This window comes from Odocoileus virginianus, chromosome 7 (genome assembly GCF_023699985.2).
Source record: "Odocoileus virginianus isolate 20LAN1187 ecotype Illinois chromosome 7, Ovbor_1.2, whole genome shotgun sequence".
Taxonomy (NCBI): domain Eukaryota; kingdom Metazoa; phylum Chordata; class Mammalia; order Artiodactyla; family Cervidae; genus Odocoileus; species Odocoileus virginianus.
This window is the reverse complement of record NC_069680.1, coordinates 44,149,513-44,170,168: the sequence shown is the minus strand read 5'-3', so window position 1 is coordinate 44,170,168 and position 20,656 is coordinate 44,149,513. Positions and strand designations below refer to the sequence as shown.

Sequence of the window (20,656 nt, the reverse complement as noted above, 5' to 3'; positions counted from 1 at the left end):
CCATATCTGCACTATGATGGGCAGAGGAGTGAATATTTTTCATTGAGTTTCATATACATCTTATTACTTTCTAACAACCATCACAGCATCAGCCTGGAGAATTAGATATATTTTTAGAAGATTTGCTCATTCCTATTATCCAGAGGTTATATATTCATCCAGTTACTATTCTAACCAGATAGGCTATTAGGCTGATGACTGATTCTATCATGTACATTTGAATCAAGCCCCAATTTCAACCTGATCTATATAAAAATTATACTCCTCAGATACCCAGAGAATTGGCTCTTCTGATCTTGTTACCACGAGTCCTGGTGTCAGCATGAATTGTTCTTGAGAAAGAAATTCACATGCTTTCTCCACCCATCTCCTCTGCCATCCATCTGAAAGACCCAAGAAGCCAGAATAATAGGGTGAAATAACACTGCACTCAGTGTCAGGTTCCCTGAACTATATATTTTTTGGTGATCTTGGGTATGTCATATTCCCCTGAACTTTAGTTTCTTTTTGGCCTCTTCCAGCTTTAATTATTATCCTATAAACCTGGCAGTTGGCATAATTCTGACACATTGTTAAACCAGAAATAGAATGAGGCTAACTGAAATGTCATCATCGCATTTCCTAGGTTTTCTGGGCTTTCATTTCTCATCCACAGGGTTTCCAAACGCCCAGAAGCAGTGCCAGATTATGAAGTATGTCTATGATCTCTCTCCCTGGCCTTTTCTTGCATAAGAAACTGCTGGCCAGGCAATGTTGCCCACTTTCTTCTCCACCATTTACCTGTCATGATTATTGTTAATTGTGTATGAGCCATATTATGTGAAACATACAAGGCATATCACTGTGCAACCGTTGAGCTAAATCAGGGTCACATTAGATGCAGTGTATTTAAATTCTATCCAAGGCCTTCGTTTAAAGGAGCTGACTTGCTGTTTAGAAAGCACCCCATTGTCCTGGGATTATGACCATTCTAGAATGGAGAAATGGAATGAGCAGTCAAATGCTAGTCAGGAGACCTGATCCTGATTCTAGCCTTGCCACTTGTTCTCTGTAGGACCATGGACAAGTCATTTCCTCTCGCCTCGGTTTCTAAATCCATAGAATGAGTGGGGTGGGCTCAAGGATTTGAAGATGGAGGGTTATCTGCTCCACTGATGCATAACCACAGCCTTTACACAGTGCCCTCAAGGCCTCTATGTTGAACCTATTTATTATTGTTTTTGAAGCTCCACTTGGGAGTGTTGTCAGTAACCATTTTTCCTGTCAAGTGGGAATCATGCTGGGTGGCTTGCTTGCATCTACTGGTCTCATCCTGGGCTCATTTGCCACCAGTCTGAAGCATCTCTACCTCACTCTGGGAGTTCTTACAGGTAAGGGCACTTTGTACCACCCTTCTCATCCCACCCTATTCAGGGATTGTTAAGCCTGCCCACAGAGCAGTAATTCATAAAATATTCATATGGTTGGATGCATAATTTAGCTGAATGTCTGCCTACCAAACGGTTGAACAAAAGGACTAGAAATTTAATGGACTGTCATATGTAATGAAACTGTGTCACCACTTTAATTCAGTCACGTGACAATAGGGATTGCTGACTTTCCTTGGGCAGCCATGTATGGCTGAGATCCTTCACTCAGAAGCAGAGCAACATAGCCAGGGCAACATAAATTTCTAGTAATGATCATTCTCCCAACATCTTTGCCAAGACATTGAAATACTCTCTGTGGTTGACCTGAGTTGTCCTTACTTTTCAGTGAGTATCGTTGTCCAATAAATAGAGGTTTACAGTTTAAAAAAAAAAGCCTCTTGTGAATATTCTTACATCACACATTCTCTTTCAATGTTATGAAAACAGACGTTAGAGAATGAAGTCAATAGAAAGAGAAGCAACCGATGTGCATTCCATAAATCACACTTACAGGGACTGCAGGGGATCAGGTTGGTTGGAGGGACTAGCATGATCTGGCCAATAAAAGATATAATCTCACAGTGAGGTTACAAATCTTGCTGTGTCAGCTAAAAAGGTGTCTGTCCCCTCTCACCCAAAGGGCCTGACCGCTAGGGTGTCCCATCCTCCCAGTTTACCAGAAACTGTCCTGGGCCTGGTGCTGAAAGCCTCACGTGTGGGAAACCCCTCAGTCCAGGCAAACTGGGATCATTGCTCACCCTGCTCCAAAGACGGAAATAGGAGTTGTAGGCAGTTCTCCTTTTCCTTCCTTGACGTTTAAATTCCAGGTTTAAAGCCTTCCTGATTTTCTTGACTTAAAAAGAATAGAGCTGGAAAATCTTGAAGAGTCTTTCTACTGGGGATATTTTCAGGTTGCTATATGTACATGCTATGTTCATGGATAAAATGAGCACAATGTTTCTTAATATTTGAAATTACTCTGGAACTTTTACAGGATCACATATGCTATTTAAACACAAATTCCAAAGTGGTCCAGATAATCAGGGTTGTGTCTTCATGTTCAGTGAAGAGTTGAAGTAAGTCTCTAGGTAATTTAAGTGTTATTAATAATGTAAGTATTATCAATAATTTAACAATACTTAAATTACCCAGAGATCATTTCATTTACTACAATTAACTCTAATTTATTTAAAAAAGAATTGTTGTGGGGAGAATACATTTCTCAGGTCAGTGTTATCCTGATTTTCTAGTTGATTCAAATTTAACTTGAATAATAGTTTTTAAAGTCTTCATTTTATTTTGCTTAAGTCATAGTCCCTTAAAGCTTTTCTTCCCAATGTGGATGTCTGGTGAGGGGAGACTGATTTTCAGCTTGATGTAGAAAGCAATTTTAAAGGGATTTACTTGAGGTTCAGATTCTCTTAAATCCAAATAGTATGATTCTGAGAGATGTTCTTTCAGTGGCCATTCATGGCATGCCATTAGCACTCACAGACTTCTCTTTATTGCCAGGTCTTGGATTTGCACTTTGTTACTCTCCAGCTATTGCCATGGTTGGCAAGTATTTCAGCAGACGGAAAGCCCTTGCTTATGGGATCTCCATGTCGGGAAGTGGCATTGGCATCTTCATCCTGGCTCCTGTGGTCCAGCTCCTTATTGAACAGTTTTCCTGGAGGGGAGCGTTACTTATCCTGGGGGGCTTCGTTTTGAACCTCTGTGTCTGCGGTGCCTTGATGCGGCCAATCACTCTTAAAGAGGACCAAACCACTCCAGAGCAGAACCCTGTCTGCAGAACTCAGACACAAGACTTGAAGCAGGCGTCTCCCTGTTCGGCTTGGACTAAAGAATGGGTGCAGACCTGCCTCTGTGGCTCTTTGCAGCAGGAATACAGTTTTTTACTGACGTCAGACTTCGCTGTGCTGGCCACCTCTGTTCTGTTCATGGCTTATGGCTGCAGTCCTCTGTTTGTATACTTTGTGCCTTATGCGTTGAGTGTCGGAGTGACTCACCAGCAAGCTGCTTTTCTTATGTCCATCCTTGGGGTGATTGACATTATTGGCAATATCACGTTTGGATGGCTAACTGACAGAAGGTAAAAATCTGTGAAACCACCACTGGTTCCCTACAAGGAACTTTAAGCTTTGAGTTTCCCTTCATCACCTTGGGCTTCCCTGATGGCTTAGCTGGTAAAGAATCCACCTGCAATGTGGGAGACCTGGGTTCAATTCCTGGGTTGGGAGGATCCCTTGGAGAAGGGAATGGCTAACCCACTCCAGTATTCTGGCCTGGAGAATTCTAGTCCATGGGGTTGCAAAGAGTCAGACATGATTTGAGTGACTTTCACTTCCCTTTCATCACCTTATCCTCTAGAATACCTAGGTCTAAATAATGTTAAGAGGTTTTCAATATCTGAAGGCAACTCCCTTGTTGGTTCTTCTAGTCAAGGGTCAGCAAACTTTTTGTAAAGGGACAGACATTAAACAGATAAAGTCTCGTTGACTTTGTGGGTCATATGATCCCAACCATCCAACTCTGCTGTTGAAGCACAAAAGCAGCCGTAGACAATATGACCAAAAGAGAGTGGCCATATTGCAATAAGACTTTATTTAAGGACACTAAAATTTTAGTTTCTCATACAGTTTTTGCATGTCACAACATTTTATTGTTCTTTAGATTTTTTCCAATCGTTCAAAAATGGGAAAACCATTCTAAGTTCATAGTCCAAAAAACAGGTGGTGGGCCAGATTTGGCCATAGTTTGTGACACCTGATCTAGATCATTTAGAATGATGGGTATGTCTAAATGGCAGAAGCAAAGGATAGTTACAAGTTCTGGTGACAAGTTTAACTCCATTCTAAGTCAGGTCAGTCCTCCAGCAAGACAACTTCTGACTGGTCACTGTGGTTTTAGTGTCTTTTGAACCACTCCAGAGACCGGCTGGCAACAGAGAGGAGTAGACTCCAGTCTAGGCAGGAGGAGCAGGTCAATAATAACACACTATCTGTAGCGCCACATATTTACATTTGACAGTGCAAGTAGCAAATAGTTTCATTATAATTTTATACTTAGAAACCAGTGTTTTAAGAAATCTGAGTAGTTTCTTCAGCTAATGCTAATCTGAATTGAAGAGAGCAAACTACTCATATTCTCCTAAATGATAGACTCTTCACACTTGAGCTATGACCTGGGAGAGCTCTCTATCATCATGTGGCTTCTTACTTGTTATGTCTTTGGGAGGTAATCAGGATTCAACTGCCATTCACTAGTATCAGGAATACAATATTTAGGATTAAATATAAAAGCCACACTTTTAATGGCTAAGGAGTGTGGGGGAGAGCAAAGGGTATCTTTCTTTACAATCAAATAACCCAACAAGAAGCACCCTGATATAGATCTGAAAGAGGGATTTCTAGTCTAAGATATAAAAGACCCAAGTTCTTGTCCTGGCTCTGCCCCATATTATCCCTGAGACTTAGAGAAAGTCACCTAACTCTCAGATTCTCAGGGGTATTCATCTGTGAAATGGACCAGTTCAATATTTGCCTAAGGACATTATAGTATTTTGTGAGGCTCAAATGAGATGACAGGCAGAAAAGCATAAATTGCTTTTATTACATAATTTATAAAGCATAAATTGCTGATGCTGATATAATACAGAGTCTTTGTAATAATTACTATCATAGATGGGTTTGGATTTACAAAGGGAAAATATTCATGGATGTACCACTGGGGAGATCTTGAAATAAGACTTAGTTCTAATACATGACCATCACAATCTCTGGCAAATCATTTTCATTTCTTCATGTCATGGCTTCCTCTTTGTATAACCCCTTGGGTTATTGAACATATATGAAGAGCTGGAGACTACTGGATGACATATCTGAAAGCATCTAATACGGTAGACTTGTAGCAAATATTAGTCTCCTGACACTCTATGTGTTATTTCACAAATTTCCTTGATTAACTCTGAGATAGGCAACCTCTCGTTTTATAGCTAAAGGAATTGAGGTTAGAGTTAGGCAGTTAGTAGATGGGAGAACTGGATTCAAACGTCTATCTTTCTAATTTTAGTGCATGGGTTGTTTTCTACCATAATGCTTCCTGGGAAGATACATTCTTGCATTGCATATACCAAAAGAAAGATAGGAAGACAAGGTAGAAAGCACACAATGGGGAGGCCATCTCTATAAATAAAGTGCTTACTGCCACATGGCCAGGTTTCTAGAGCTCTTGATAGAAGCTGTGAATCCTGCACTCATTCTTGGTCTTCAAATCCACAGGTGTCTAAAGAACTACCAGTACGTTTGCTACCTTTTTGCCATTGGACTGGATGGGCTCTGCTATCTCTGCCTCCCAATGCTTCAAAGCCTTCCCCTGCTCGTGCCTTTCGCCTGTACCTTTGGCTACTTCGATGGTGCCTACGTGACTTTGATCCCAGTGGTGACCGCAGAGATTGTGGGGACCACATTTCTGTCATCAGCTCTCGGCGTGGTGTACTTCTTGCATGCAGTGCCGTACTTGGTGAGCCCACCCATCGCAGGTAAGTTTCCAGAGAAAACCCCCCACCCCAATCACCTCTTCTCTTTGTCATATTGATGTAAAAACAGTGAACTCACACAACATACTATGAGAAGTGGAAGTAAGTTGTGAAGAATGAAAGAGAAAGGAATAGCCGAGTCACCAAAATACCATGGTCTCACCTACATCCTTGCTCTATAATCTTCTTCCAACTAATGGAGGACCTTAGTGTACTTGGGGAAAAAAAGTCCCAAATTAGGATCTTGATTCTGTTCCACACAAATGATGGGAGCAATGGAATGAAACAGCTGTTCAGACTTAAATATAAGTTGGCACATTCAGAGGGAAGGCTGGGGGGGCATACAGGATTCCAGTAGATGTAGAATTGATGAGGCACATGGTGAGCTGAAATATTAACGTACAGGTGTCATGGTGGAGTGTCTCCAGTGCTTGCTAAAGGAGCTGGGGCCCTATGTACTTAAGAGTATATGGGTCTCTAAAGTATTATAGCTTTTGTGCAAAGGAGTAATAAAGAATATGTTTTAGAGAGATGATCTAGTACTTTAGTGGAGAAGCAGTTAGAATTTCATTCTGATAATTCAGGAGCCGTCTGATATAGGCCTGAACTATGGCTTCTGCAGCAGAAATGAGATTGAACTCTGGGGTCAAAGGAGAAAATTTTGGGGGGAAATAAACTGATTTTAGCATGTAGGGATATGAAGGAGGGGAAAAAGTCCAATATATCAGGAGATGATGGCACATTTGAAAGAAATAAGGAAGCTAAAGAGAGTAGCTTTGCCATAAAATAATAAATATACTCGGATATCTGAAATACCCAATAAGGTATTTAAGGATGAAATCCGAGCATTAGAGGGAGGCCAGATTTGGATACACAGATTTGGGACTCAAGATAAAGCATCTAGAATGTTTTGTAAACTGTAAAATGATACAGACATTAAAAACATGATTAAATAAGTAATTCCACAAATATTCATTGAGTGCATTAAATAATTCAAGAAATATGTATTGCATGCCTTAAACAAGTAATTCAACAGATATTTATTGCTGTGTACATCAGCACTGTGTCTGGTGCTGTCAGTATAGCAGCAAACAGGTAAGAACCCATTCCTTCTTGGGGTGTGTAGTCTAGACCAGTGTCTCTCAGAATGAGGTCTGGATCACTGCAACAGAATCCCCTGGGGCCCTTGTTAGACTGCAGATTCCATGACCCTCCATCTGTGATTTGGATCTTTGGGGGTGAGTTCCAGGAACCTACATTCTCAAGCAGTTTTCGTGTGATGCTCTTGTACACTAAAGAATGAGAATGATTGGTCCAGATTAAAACTGAGAGTGAAGAAGGTCTCTGAAGACAGGCAAAAGAGAAATGAAGTAAACATTTGCCTAGAAGGAAAGAAGGGGATATTTTGAAGAAGGCAGGATTTCTGCTTTATGACCGTTGTGAATGGACAACAGTTCAAGTTATTTCCAAACCCAGCAATTGCTAAAGTGTCAAACCAGGGGAAATTGTGACTGCTTGATGGCTACGGATAAAAATTCCTGGTCAGTTTAAACTCCATGATATAGGATGATATGTTTGGTGCTTCAGTTTTGGAAAATACCCCCATATGATCTCACATCCTCCCTCCATAGCCAGTTTTTGTATTTACCAACCTTTAGGAACACTGTGATTCTGTTAAACAGTCATGGAACATAAATGAGGATTCCTGGATCCTTTTGTCAAATTGTGGCCTTCATTTGGCATCAGTTCAGTTCAGTTCAGTTGCTCAGCCATGTCCAACTCTTTGGGATCCCATGGTCTGCAGCACGCCAGGTTTCCCTGTCCATCACCAACTCCTGGAGCCTACTCAAACTCATGTCCATTGCGTTGGTGATGCCATCCAACCATCTGGTCCTCTGTCATCCCCCTCTCTTCCTGCCTTCAATCTTTCCCAGCGTCAGGGTCTTTTCCAATGAGTCAGTGCATCAGGTGGCTAAAGTATTGGAGCTTCAGCTTCAGCATCAGTCCTTCCAATGAATATTCAGGACTGATTTCCTTTAGGATTGACTGATTGGATCTCCTTGCAGTCCAAGGGACTCACAAGAGTCTTCTCCAGCATTTGGCATATCAGACATTGTACTCACTGCTAGGTATTAGAGGATTAGTGTGTGAGTTCCTGTTGTAATACTTCTCTTACTTAATGACTTTTAAGATGACAGTTCTTTACTCAGTCTCCTGTTTGCCGCTAAAGAAATGCACAAGTAAATCACATAACTAAAATATTTGAGAGTAGTTTGGATTGTAGGCTTCCCTCATAGCTCAGTTGGTAAAGAATCCACCTGCAATGCAGGAGACCCCGGTTCAATTCCTGGGTCAGGAAGGTCCACTGGAGAAGGGATAGGCTACCCACTCCAGTATTCTTGGGCTTCCCTTGTGTCTCAGCTGGTAAAGAATCCACCTGCAATGTGGGAGACCTGGGTTCAGTCCCTGGGTTGGGAAGATCCCCTGGAGAAGGAAAGGTTACCCACTCCAGTATTTTGGCCTGGAGAATTCCATGGACTATATAGTCCATGGGGTCACAAAGAGTCAGACATGACTGAGCAACCTTCACTTTCACTTTGGATTGTAGGAAACTTTATGGCACTTCTAATAATTTTTGCATGCTATTTTTGACTAATTATTGAAGTAGATGAGAGCAGAAGGCATATACTTCTGTGGTGGATTTTCTTGGCACATGAGTAAAGTAGGGGAACTTTAAAAACCTTTTAAATTACAAAAAATTTCCTGCCAATGTCTAATTTTACCCCATTGAGTCCCTGATTATTGGGACTTATATTTTGCATATCACATGCTCTGGTTCTCCTCAAAATTTAGAGCGGGAGTCGATATTGTGGTTAATTTGTTGCAACAACAGATAAATTTTAAAAAGCTGTGATTACAGAATTATGCTTCCTGAAATTTGCATTTGAAACTTTAACATGGCCCAACGATCTGATTTTCAAACTGCATCGGGTAAAATGTCTGGATCTAATAGGAAATTTGGATTCTGCTTTATCTAGGAGCATGTCCTGTTACTCAAGTTAAATGTATATGGGTGCTGGGAACATTACTACTAGGGTTCTGTACAATTATATTCTCTTAACACTCTAGATAAAGAGATAATCCTAACCTCTGTAATTTGAATGATGTTTTCTATCTTTTCTACCATATTTCATAGAATTAATAATAACTAATATTCATTATGTAATAAGAATAATATCATTCTTTATATAGAATGTGGTACTTCCAAGCACTTTACATAATAACAACAATCTATTTTAGAAGTTTCTCTGGAAAATAGAATGCATTTTACAGTTGTTGCAAAATACTTTTAGATCTACTTTTTGTGTCAAAATGATAGTGATGGTGCTAGCAATCTATTATTATTATCCTCACAAATTATTAGATTTGAGTGAGTAAATAGTCAAATTTCTAACTCAACAGTATCATTTTGCTGTTGCTTGTTACAGGATGGCTTGTAGATACGACTGGCAGCTACACTGCAGCATTCCTTCTCTGTGGATTCTCAATGATATTTAGTTCTTTGTTGCTTGGCTTTGCTAGAGTTGTAAAGAAGATGAAAAAAACCCAGCTGCGGTTCCTTGCCAAAGAATCAGATCCCAAGCTACAGCTATGGACCAATGGCTCGGTGGCTTATTCTGTAGCAAGAGAATTAGATCAGAAAGATGGGGAATCTGTGACTCTAGCAATGCTTGGTTCCAGCCCCTCATGACCAATGGCCTTGAGCCTAGGAATCTTCAGGACTGAGAGAGGTGGGACACTGGATTGTATATGTTTCTGAAGGACTTTATTTTGGCAGAAGCATTGCCTTCCAAGGAAATTTATTGTTTTATTAATATGTTTGGGGGGTGGGTGGCTGGGAAATAGCAAATAACAAAGCAAACTGGACCGGCTTAGAGTTTCCCCATTTGGGATTTATATTTACAGTTGAACTCAAAGAGCATCACACCATGGAGAATGTTAGGACACAACTGATATAATTTCCTGCAAACAGGGGTAATTTCAGCATATGACTAAAGCAGATAACACTGGAACAGCTTTGTTTCAAACTCTTTGTCCCTCCACCTTCCTTCTTCAGTTAGAAGGTAAGCTGGAAGCATTGACATGTAGGTTTCTTTATGCTGTTTGGAAAAGAGGGCATTCCATTTTATTCCCTTTTGAAGAATCTAACTATTCTTTAAGCATTCAGTTTCACATCCTAATGAGAAGCTCCACTAGGAAGAAGGTTTAGCATCCTCACCTTCCACCACCACTGAAAGCTCATTTCCTCCGACCAGGTGCTCACGTCTGTTGCTATCACATATGATACTTTAAAATGATAGAACACACAAAGTCACGTGGGTGATTCCTATATCTTACCAGAAATGTTAACACTAACATTTCCCTTTTTTTCCCTTCAGAAATAAAGCACTTATTTTAACTGTAGACATTCCTGTTAGGAACAGGAAAATGTTGGCAACATTCCAGCTGGGCAGGAATTGAATTCTTGAATCAGCAGGTCTCTGATGAGAGTTTTCTTTTCAGATCAGACATTTAACTTCATCATTACCCAAAACAGGGTGAGAGTCTTGCCTGAAAAATATTATTCTAGAGATGTTCTGAAAGTGAGATTCCTTTCTCCCTGTGTCAATTATTGTTCCAGTGTCCACAGCTCTTCATCTCTTTATAAATAATCATTAAAAACTTGGTGGACCTTTTCAGCTGAATGAGAAGGCTTTGGGAGTTAACCTCAGCACTATGGCCCTCTCACAAATTGTAGCTTTGGTCAGGAGAGAGGAAGGACAAAGTTAAAAAGGCTAGTGGTGTGTTGTTTTATAGTTCATGGAACTCTTTCACACACCTTAAGTCACTGATTAGAATAGTTATCTCACTTCCAAGTTCCCTAGCTCCCTATGGTTTGGGTCTTCAGATTGAAGAGGGAGGGCATGGGGAGATACGAGAGAGGTCAGACCCCCAGCCTGTGCCTAACCATTTTAAGTCCTCTGAACTATAATCCTGAATCCCAAATCATGCTGCACTTATACATAGGGGCAAGTTATACATTTGAAAGGAGATTTTAACTAATTAAAAATTTTAAATCTGGGGACTTCCCTGGAGGTGCAGTGGTTAAGACTCCACACTTCCAATTCAGGGGCCTCAGGTTCGATCCCTGGTTGGGGAACTATGATCCCACGTGCTGAGCCCTGTGGCCCAAAAAAAAAAAAAAAAAAAAAAAAATTTAAGTCTGAACCTCAAGGAAATATTTTGACCCTGAAGGTCATTCAATCCACTGTCCCCAGAGAGGGCTTACAAATGCCTGGACACAGGTACTGAAAGAAAAAACACAGCCATGAAGGGGACCCAGGTTGACTGAGTATATTCAGCATGAGTCTTTGTAACTGGATTATTTTTAAAATTACATATTAATACAGTGCTTTCAGAATGAAATGCTGACTTGATTTGATGGCAGAAAGCTAGTATCTCATAGGTGTTTTCCAAAGAGAAATTTGAATTTTTCCTGTTATTTTTATACTTAGTTTGAAGATTTCGTTGTGAAACCACTTTATTTTTCATTTGCCACTTAAAAGAAATGTTTGGAAAATATCTGTAAACAGTCAAAGTTAAAATGAAGTTGTATGTGTTTGGAATAATGCTTTATACTAAATGTCATTTCTTAAATCTTCAAACCTAAAGATTGTTTGAAATATGAAGAGTTATAAATATTCTTATACATGTTTTTTCCTATGATGGTCACAGTAAAATTATGTTTATCTTGTTCTGCAATGTAATTTCTCTAAAGTATTATAAATATTCATGAAAAATGAGCATAGAGATCAGAGCTTTAAAAAATTTGTATAAAATATTTGGGATATTCTGACTTTATACTTAAATACATTTGCATTTTATTTTTCTTTTTGGAGCAGCATTTTTAGAAAACCAGTAAGGAAAATGTAGATTTTAGAGGTTGCCATTGTCATCTATACAAAATTTTACTGTTATGTTCCATGTGCCTATACTGTTTATTTTAAAATGGAGAGATTCATGAGAATGATGTGTTTGTTTTGTGGAATCAAGAACAAAATTGTGGTGGGATGATTTTACATCTTAAATATTTCTTTATATCACTGCAAGTTCTACTTTGAAATTGAATTTAAAAAAGCAAAAGAAATATGTAACTTCTGTAGAAACACTGTACCCTTTGACTTTTTTTTTTCAGATTGTGACTTCACTAATAGATCAGATATTTATGATAATATTTTCTTATTTCAAAAGCATAATAAAATGAGTTTGTAGTCATGTTTGGAAAACATTTTTCCCCTGCACGAGGGGTTTGAATTGGATTATGAATGGGTCTGTCTGGGGTCAAGCCAAGATGTCACTGGCGTATAAAGATGTGGTAAGTAATCAAATAATTTACAAATGCCAAAACCATTTATTGAGTACTTCAATGTGTTAGCTGCTGTGTTAAGCACTTCCTGTACAATGTCTTACTTAGTCCCCATAATAATAATAATCCCTTAATTAATAATAATAATAATCCATAATAATCCCTATCTTTTCACCCTTTCAGGAACATGGAAACTGAGGCCTCAGGTCCCATGACTTCTGACTCAGTAGTCACTGCACCATTTGGAAATAAGCCCTTCCTTGGGCAGATAAAATCCTTTAGATTATGCTTCAGTCTTCCAGTGAGTACAGATGAGAAGACCCTGGACTGGAAATTTCCAAGACTTCCTAAGAGTCTGGTTCTATTAAGACCACTACTTCCAGTCTTAGTGGTTTAATTTGCTGTCTGTTGATTCAGACTCCTCTTTGGGAGCATTTGCGTGTGGGGGCACATGGAAAAGGTTGGGGAGCATGCTGTGTGTGACCAAAGTCATGCTTACTCAGCCAGGAAGTGCGTTCCTTCTGAAATTCCTACACCATTGCCCCGTGATGATGAAGATGATGATATCTATTTGGCACTCACCTTCCTGGGCCCAATAGATCTAACTCAGAAACTGCTTATTGACATGAAATAGTGTGAATTCAAGATAGATATCCGAGTTTCTCATCTTATACTTCAGAGTTTTGAGTCTTTTTTAACCCTGCCAAACCATGCATTTTTATACCTGTTGCCATAGCAGCTCCCAGTACAAGATGACTGGGGTTTTGTCCCATTAGAACAGAGAAACATTTGGTGGGAGCAGTGAGGAAAATAATAAATAATGACATAAAGAGAAATGTTTAAAACATTTTATTAATAATGAAACTTTCCAAACATAGACAAAATCAGAAAGAAAAGTAAAATATGCTTGAAGTACCCATTGTCCTAGCATCTACAGTTCTTTACTTCTTTGCCTCCACTCCTGATGAAGCCATTTGAGATAGTGTTGACAGGACATGTCTTCCTTCACTTGTCAAGGAATAACTAAATTTGGCAAGAACAATTTGTTCATGCTAGCCGAGGTTGCGGGTAGTCAGTGTCAAATATTAAAGGGCCACATCATTACCTACAGGCTGATGGGGACCCCTTTCTTGCTGTGGGCTTCCTTCAGATGTCTGAATTGCAGGCTAAACCTCTTCCTTTCCTAGCCCCCATGTGATCTATCTACCTGAAGCTTGCATGCCTATGTGCAAAGTCGCTTCAGTCATGTCTGACTCTTTGCGACACTATGGGCTGTAGCCCGCCAGGCTCCTCTGTCCATGGGATCCTCCAGGCAAGAATACTGGAGTGGGTGGCCATGCCCTCCTCCAGGGCATCTTCTTGACCCAGGGACTGAACCTGAATCTCTTACATCTCCTCAGTTCTTCGCATCAGGTGGCTTCCAAGGTGACACAGGGGTAAAGAGTCCGCCTGCCATTGCAGGGCCGGAAGATCCCCTGGAGAAGGAAACGGCAGCCCACTCCAGTGTTCTTGCCTGGAGAATCCCATGGGCAGAGGAGCCTGGTGTTCTACAGTCCATGGGGTCCCCAAAGTGTTGGACATGACTGAGCACACAGGCACACAAATTACTTATCACACTGTCACCACCCGCACAACACGTTCTCATAGCACCCTGCTCTTTCTCACCAGAGAACATATTTTAATTATAATTCCATATTGATTTGTGTGTCTTCTAACCACAAGCTTTCTGAGGCTAGAGATCATACTGACTGACTTGCCAGAGTCCAGTGCCTAATCCATAGTCACTCAATAAATACTTGGTGAATGAATGAGTGAAAACAACAAATGAACAAACAAAAAAGAACAAAGGAAACAGCCACTAAAGAGAATTATAATGCAGCAAGTGTGGGGCTAATGAAGGTCAGGTTTGCTTGAAGTTTCGCACTCAGAATGCATAGAATACGATGAAAGTGCAAGTGTTAGTCGCTCAGTGGGGTCCTACTCTTTGCAACCCCATGGACTGTAGCCCACCAGGCTTCTCTGTCTATGGGGTTCTCTGGGCAAAAAATACTTGAGTGGGTTGCCATTAGCTTCTCCAGGGTATCTTCCTGACCCAGGGATCAGACCCAGATCTCCCACACTGCGGCTAAATTCTTTACTACCTGAGCCACCAGGGGAGCCCAAGGTAGGATACGTTGGATGTTCCCAATTCAGTGGGCCAAAATAGGACCCCTGATGAGAAGTGTCCTGTATAAGAAGCAGGACCTCCAGGGTATTAGTATCATGGGGCAGGTTTGGGAAAGGGAATGAAAGTGGCAAAGAGAAGAGCCGGTAGAAATACACTAAATAAAACTTAGATTGATGCCTGAATGTAAAAATGATACAACTATGTTGAACTGAGACTAGTTTAATTAAATAACTGTGTTGTGCTCAAATTAAGCCCAGGCCCAGGCCCAGGCATGGGGCATTGCCCATGCAAGGAAACCCTAGAAAGTTGGGAAAACGTGGAGCACATGTGCCTCATGTGTGAAAAGATGGGGTTTCAGTTACAGGGACCAAACCAGCTGCTTTTACTTAACACGAAAACCTTGCACCAGGATTTGGCCAGGAGCAGAAGTCCCCCACTAGAGTCTTAACCTGCTCTAATGGCTGGCTTCTAACTCACCGGGTGTGACTGAAAATCAGATGGCATGCTGACAAACTTTTTAAGAGTTGGTGAGAGGAGTTAATCAACCACAACTATTAAGCACCTCCTTGGAATCTGGCACCATGTTATATATAGCGGGGAATTAAAAACACACGTACTACCCTGTCCAGTGGTCTCAGGTGTACCGACTAATTGGTAAATTGAAACAAACACAGGTGAAAACAACCACAAGAGGTTTTCAATGCTGACCTGGGGCTAAGGGCACTGCATACGCTGGAGCTTAGGAGAGGAAGAATTCATGAATGGCCAAAGAAATTTGAGGTGATTCTGAGGAACTCCAGTATGGAACTGAGTGGGTTGGAAACAGCCTCTTCTGTTTTCATGGGAAGAAGCTGGGGAGTAAGGGGAAAGGATGTGGGGAGGCTGCTTTATGCAGCTACCTGGAGCTCCAGTCGATTCCTAAAAGTGAAAGTGGCTCCGTCGTGTCCAACTCTGTGACCTGGAATTCTCCAGGCCAGAAAATTGGAGTGGGTAGCCTTTTCTCTCTCCAGGAGATCTTCCCAACCCAGGGATCAAACCCAGGTCTCCCACATTGCAGGGGGATTCTTTACCAGCTGAGCCACAAGGGAAGCCAGTTCCTGAGGCCAGTGCAAAACCATGCATAAGCTGACAGTAATAAATATCTTGATGAGAGGATCCACAGAGGTGTCTGGAACTTTGGGGACTGCTGGGATTTGGGGTTGCATTTTCTGTCTCTAAATTAAAAACTGCCTGGTGACTCAAACCGTAAACAATCTGCCTGCAATGCAGGAGACCCAGGTTCGATCCCTGGGTTCAGGAAGATCCCCTGGAGAAGCGAATGGCTACCTATTCCAGTATTCTTGCCTGGAGAATCCATGGACAGAGGAGCCTGGCAGGTTACAGTTCATGGGCTCACAAAGAGTCTGACAGGACTGAGTGACTAACAGTTTCACATTCACTTCACAAATTAAAAAGAGATTTTCAGAGCATGCGGCTATACTTTAATAATTACTTCTCAACCCTAAAAAGGGATAATTTGTATGTTTTTTTCTTCTTAAGGGGTCCAGAGGTTCAAGAAGGTTTTTTGGTGGTTTTTATTTTTAAATAACTATAATACCTGTTATGCAGCACTGCACTGCCATCTGCTGGAATTATTGAGACCATTTCCCTAAAGTTGGTGGTGCCTCCAATTACAGCTTAACTGGACAAGACCAGGCTTAGAACAAACATTAAAATTTGTTATTTCCTTCTCTTTCCTCCCTGATTTCCTACTCGCGACCCATCCCACATTTATCATCTTCCTCTTGCAAGTATCAATACAAATATAGGGATAAAGATGCTGTGTTGTATTTTTCTGTATATATTTTTATTTCATAGGTCACTTCTCTATTTAGAATATCAAAGTTAATATAAGTGATGATTTTAATTGGCCTAACAAGGGATTGTTGTTCAGTTGCCCAGTCATGTCCGACTCTTTGCAACCTCATGAACTGCAGCGTGCCATAGGCAAAATTTAATGTGAAAAAGTGTTTTGAGCCCTCTGTGGATTTTTTTGGGAATTCAGATTGCCATCCTGGGTCCCATTTTTGGTCCCCTACTGTTGTGTTAATTGGTTTGATGTAATTGATAAAGGATTAAGTTAAAGTATAAGATAAAGTCTCAAACACATACCAGAAGTCCAATTTGAGAAATGGTGAAACCAAATGAATAGAGGGGTGTATTCTGTGTAATTTGGAAGCATAAAGCATCCTTGTTTTAGTGTATACAAATTATGCTGGATTTAGTGATTAAATTTATTTTTAAATGTTTAATTCCTATGAAACTGTAAGGGGCTGCTATTTATTTATTTATAGCAACAATTGCCTTCAAAGGAGAATGTATCATATAAGCATTAAGGACTTTTTGTTGAACTAAGCAACTTGAATTTGGTATGCATAAGTGGGTCTGTATATGAGGATAAGAGAAAACCAAATTGTTCTTTTTAAAGAAATCAGTAGAATTGGTTCTTATGTCAGAACAGTAGAGATAGGGAAGGAGGTAAGGCCCAGAATCAGGGCAAGAGGCAGAACTATCAAAAAATGGTTGAGAGTGTTTCCTTCTTTCCTTGTTTCTTGTTTCCCTTCAATCCATCTCTCTCTTTTCTTTCTTTCCTTCTTTTTTCCCATCTCCATCTTTCCTTCTATGCTTTCTTCCTTTCTTTTCCTTTAAAAAAGTGATTATCTAATATTAAATTATTAAGTTATAGATTCTCTCCAAAACTTTGTCAATAAAGGGTTTTTATATACAAATGACCTGTAAGCAGTTTTCATTTTCAGTGTTTGTTTGGTTTTTATGTTTGTTGTTTGTTTTGGTGAGATTGGGGGTAAGGTTGCTAGGGTTAAAATGGTATGGAAGAGGGAAAGGTTGTGAAGGGAGGTGAAGTGTCTCTTAAACTAAGTTAATAATCAATGAAATTAGGGGCTCAGAGCTACTTTCCATAGTCCGTGGCTTGGAGGTTCAAGGCAAGGTTTGCTTCCTTTTTCGAGGAGTTTATTCCAAATCTGATTTTTAACATCCAACTTGTAAGATGATTGAGTCACTTAATTTCTTCGGCCATTCTCTCCAGTGGTTTCAGAGTAGTTGTTAATCCCTATCCCTTTCACAATTCCTTCCAGGGAGTTTGGAACTCTCTGTGAAAGTGTTGGGTGACCTATGACTGTAGAACGTCTGTCTTTCATGTGATTCTCTGTGGCATTGTCCTAAGTTCCTGTAAAGACTGGTCCTATCTCCCCACATCCTTCATTCCAAGTTTTAGAACTATCTAGAAAATATTGTATAGTATATTGTATTCTAGAACCAGACATCCAGGGTTTGAATCCTTTTCCTACCTCTTATTAGCAATATGACCTTGGGCTTACTTAATATCTCTTAAATTTCAGTGTCTTCATATGCAAAAGGAAATAACAAAAATGTTTTACGATAGGGATTTTGTGAACATTGTATAAGTTTAATACATGCAATGCCCTTAGAACAGCACATAGTACACATTATATTCTATGTAGCTATGAGTTAGCTATGGCTATTCACATGTCACTAGAGTCTAATATGTGGCTGAACTAGCCTTCTCTCCTTCCCAGGGCTTTGCTCCAGTCTGCTGGTGAGGTAGGGACGTGTTTGGAGGAAACTGACCTATAGGCTCACTTCTGAACTCTGGAGTACTCATCTCTCTCTTTCCCCTCAGCCCATTTTACCCTTTGACATTGGAAGCAGCTCAGATAGGCACCGCTTTTCCTAAAGGACAGGGAAGGCCAGAGTTCTCACTGTCTTCGGCGTCCAATCCAAGAGACATCAATCCGTGCTTGTCCTTCAGAATTTACCCATGAGGCACTTGTGTGCTCCCGTGAGATATGGCTTTCCCAAAACTTACACGTCTCACCTTCATTATTCTGCTGCTTACTGTTGCTTACTTGTTGGCTTAGGCCAGCATGATAGGAGATATTACAAAGATTCTAGTTAATCACTTATAGAGGACCCCTAAGTTCAGAGCAAATAGAGGAATATATACATGGCACTTCTGCGCATGTTTCTAGTAATTAGATCTGTTTTTTAATTCACTCGAAGCACAACAAAATGCTTTATCAACACATTTATCTTAGGAAATAAGACACTGCTAGAAAGGGTGGGAGTTGTTTGGGGTGGGATAGGTATGTGTGGCTTGATCACAGGACAAGAGGAAACTAAGGCGGAAAAGGAACCACATCTCAATGATCCAGAGAACTCTGGCTAAGAAGACAATTGCAGTGTCTCTTTTTCTGTTTTGCATATAGGGTTATCGTTACCATCTTTTAAAATTCCATATATATGCGTTAGTATACTGCATTGGTTTTTATCTTTCTGGCTTACTTCACTCTGTATAATGGGCTCCAGTTTCATCCATCTCATTAGAACTGATTCAAATGAATTCTTTTTAATGGCTGAGTAATATTCCATTGTGTATATGTACCATAGCTTCCTTATCCATTCGTCTGCTGATGGGCATCTAGGTTGCTTCCATGTCCTGGCATGGGATGGGGAGGGAGGCGGGAGGGGGGATCGGGATGGGGAACACATGTAAATCCATGGCTGATTCATGTCAATGTATGGCAAAAACCACTACAATATGGTAAAGTAATTAGCCTCCAACTAATAAAAATAAATGGGAAAAAAAAAAAAGATAATTGAAGAGGAACAAGAGGCTGTGGTCCTGGGAGAGAAGTGGGAGAGAGGAGTGGAGAGGTAAGAACCTCTCCTGGTGTGATTCTGATCGTTAATTAACTAACTTCTGAGGAGTTGCTTGCTCTATTCATTTGCAGTATTGATATAGGTAAATAAGGTAACACATTAAAGTACCTTTTAATGAATGCAAAGCAGTTATTTTTATATGGGTCTCTACCATTACAGACATATATATTTGTACAAGCTGGCCACATGGGTAATCTGTCTTTTGATGTCTAAGTCATCCCATACTCACTTTTATCATCTCCCTTTGTCACTCTGAATTTGGACTTGTCTGGTTCAAGGCTTGTAGACCTCATGGCAATTGTGAATAAGCTGGCGATGACTTCTGCTGGGGCTGCTCAGCTCTTGAATACAGGTCATTATTTTGGTCATCAGTCATCTCTGGTATGTTAGGTACCTTCACAAGCTGTAATGCCTCTGGTTATTCTACCTATTTCTTGAAGGTTTTTGAATCACAGTTGGTGGCAGTTACTACAATGTGAGTGTAACTTCTTCCCTTGGTTCACCTTCCACACACCATTGCCCCTACCAGGCTGCCTTCAATGATGCTGAACACAGATCTGAAGGGATAAAGAGGAATAAGAGGACCAGACTAAAACACCAACAGAAAAAGTTTACTGGGGCCTTCATTATTGACTAGTTTGAATGACTGATCCTTTTTGATATACTCTACTTGCTACAGAGAAATGTATGGAGTGGGGAAGAAGGCACAACTCGAATCTATATACTTTTGGTATTTTTGGCTGTCAGTGTTCCAATCCTGATTTTCTTGATAATTCCACCCCTACCACTTGCAGTCCATATGCTTCCAGGGAAGTCAACTTTCTCTTCATTCCTGGTTTTCTGGGTCAGCTGTGTCTCATGCCTAACTAATGAACGTGGTCTCTTCCTCTTTGGCCAGGATGACTTATTTGAAAATGGTTATTTAACCCAAGATGGCCCTATCAGAGCAAACCTGGCATTCTCAGATGGTTGTGGGAGGAGAGGTGCACTTTTCCACTGCATAGAGACAAGAGTGTATGTGGCCCCCATATGAGGATCACAGAGGTATTTTTCTCAGAATGAAGCCAAATTTGATAACTCAGTACTGAGGAGAGACTGTGACTTTGTCTTGATCACACTGTTTTGAGATCAAGCCTTATTTGAAAACATGATATACTGTTTTTTTATTAAAGACAGCTTAACCTGGGTTTTCTATTATCTGTTCTGTTATTTGCAATGGATAGCATATTATACACAAACATTTCCTCAACAATTTCTTGAAGAGATGTGGATCATCTGAATTGAAGTGCTGAATGCTATCAAGTTACATAAAACACTTTCAAAAGCAAATGCTCAGGGATAGGCTATGAAAGGCATGCCTTAAAAAAGCATGTGTGGAAAAAAACTACACATAAGTA

The 20,656-nt window shown here is 40.3% G+C and overlaps 1 protein-coding gene across 6 annotated transcripts in view; it reads left to right on the top strand.

Moving 5' to 3' along the window:
- SLC16A12 (solute carrier family 16 member 12) overlaps nt 1–20,445 on the top strand; it is a 113,849-nt gene extending 93,404 nt beyond the window's left edge. For 5 of the 6 annotated variants that reach the window (XM_070470632.1, XM_070470628.1, XM_070470629.1 and 2 more), the window contains 4 exons: nt 1,227–1,370; nt 2,922–3,501; nt 5,690–5,949; nt 9,435–12,261. In XM_070470632.1, the coding sequence (XP_070326733.1) occupies nt 1,227–1,370; nt 2,922–3,501; nt 5,690–5,949; nt 9,435–9,697 (1,247 nt within the window). In that variant the 3' untranslated portion in view covers nt 9,698–12,261. Of the gene's footprint in view, nt 1–1,226; nt 1,371–2,921; nt 3,502–5,689; nt 5,950–9,434; nt 12,262–12,535 lie in introns of those variants that run through there. The other variant, XM_070470634.1, reaches the window with a different exon arrangement.
- The last annotated feature ends 211 nt before the right edge of the window (nt 20,446–20,656 follow it).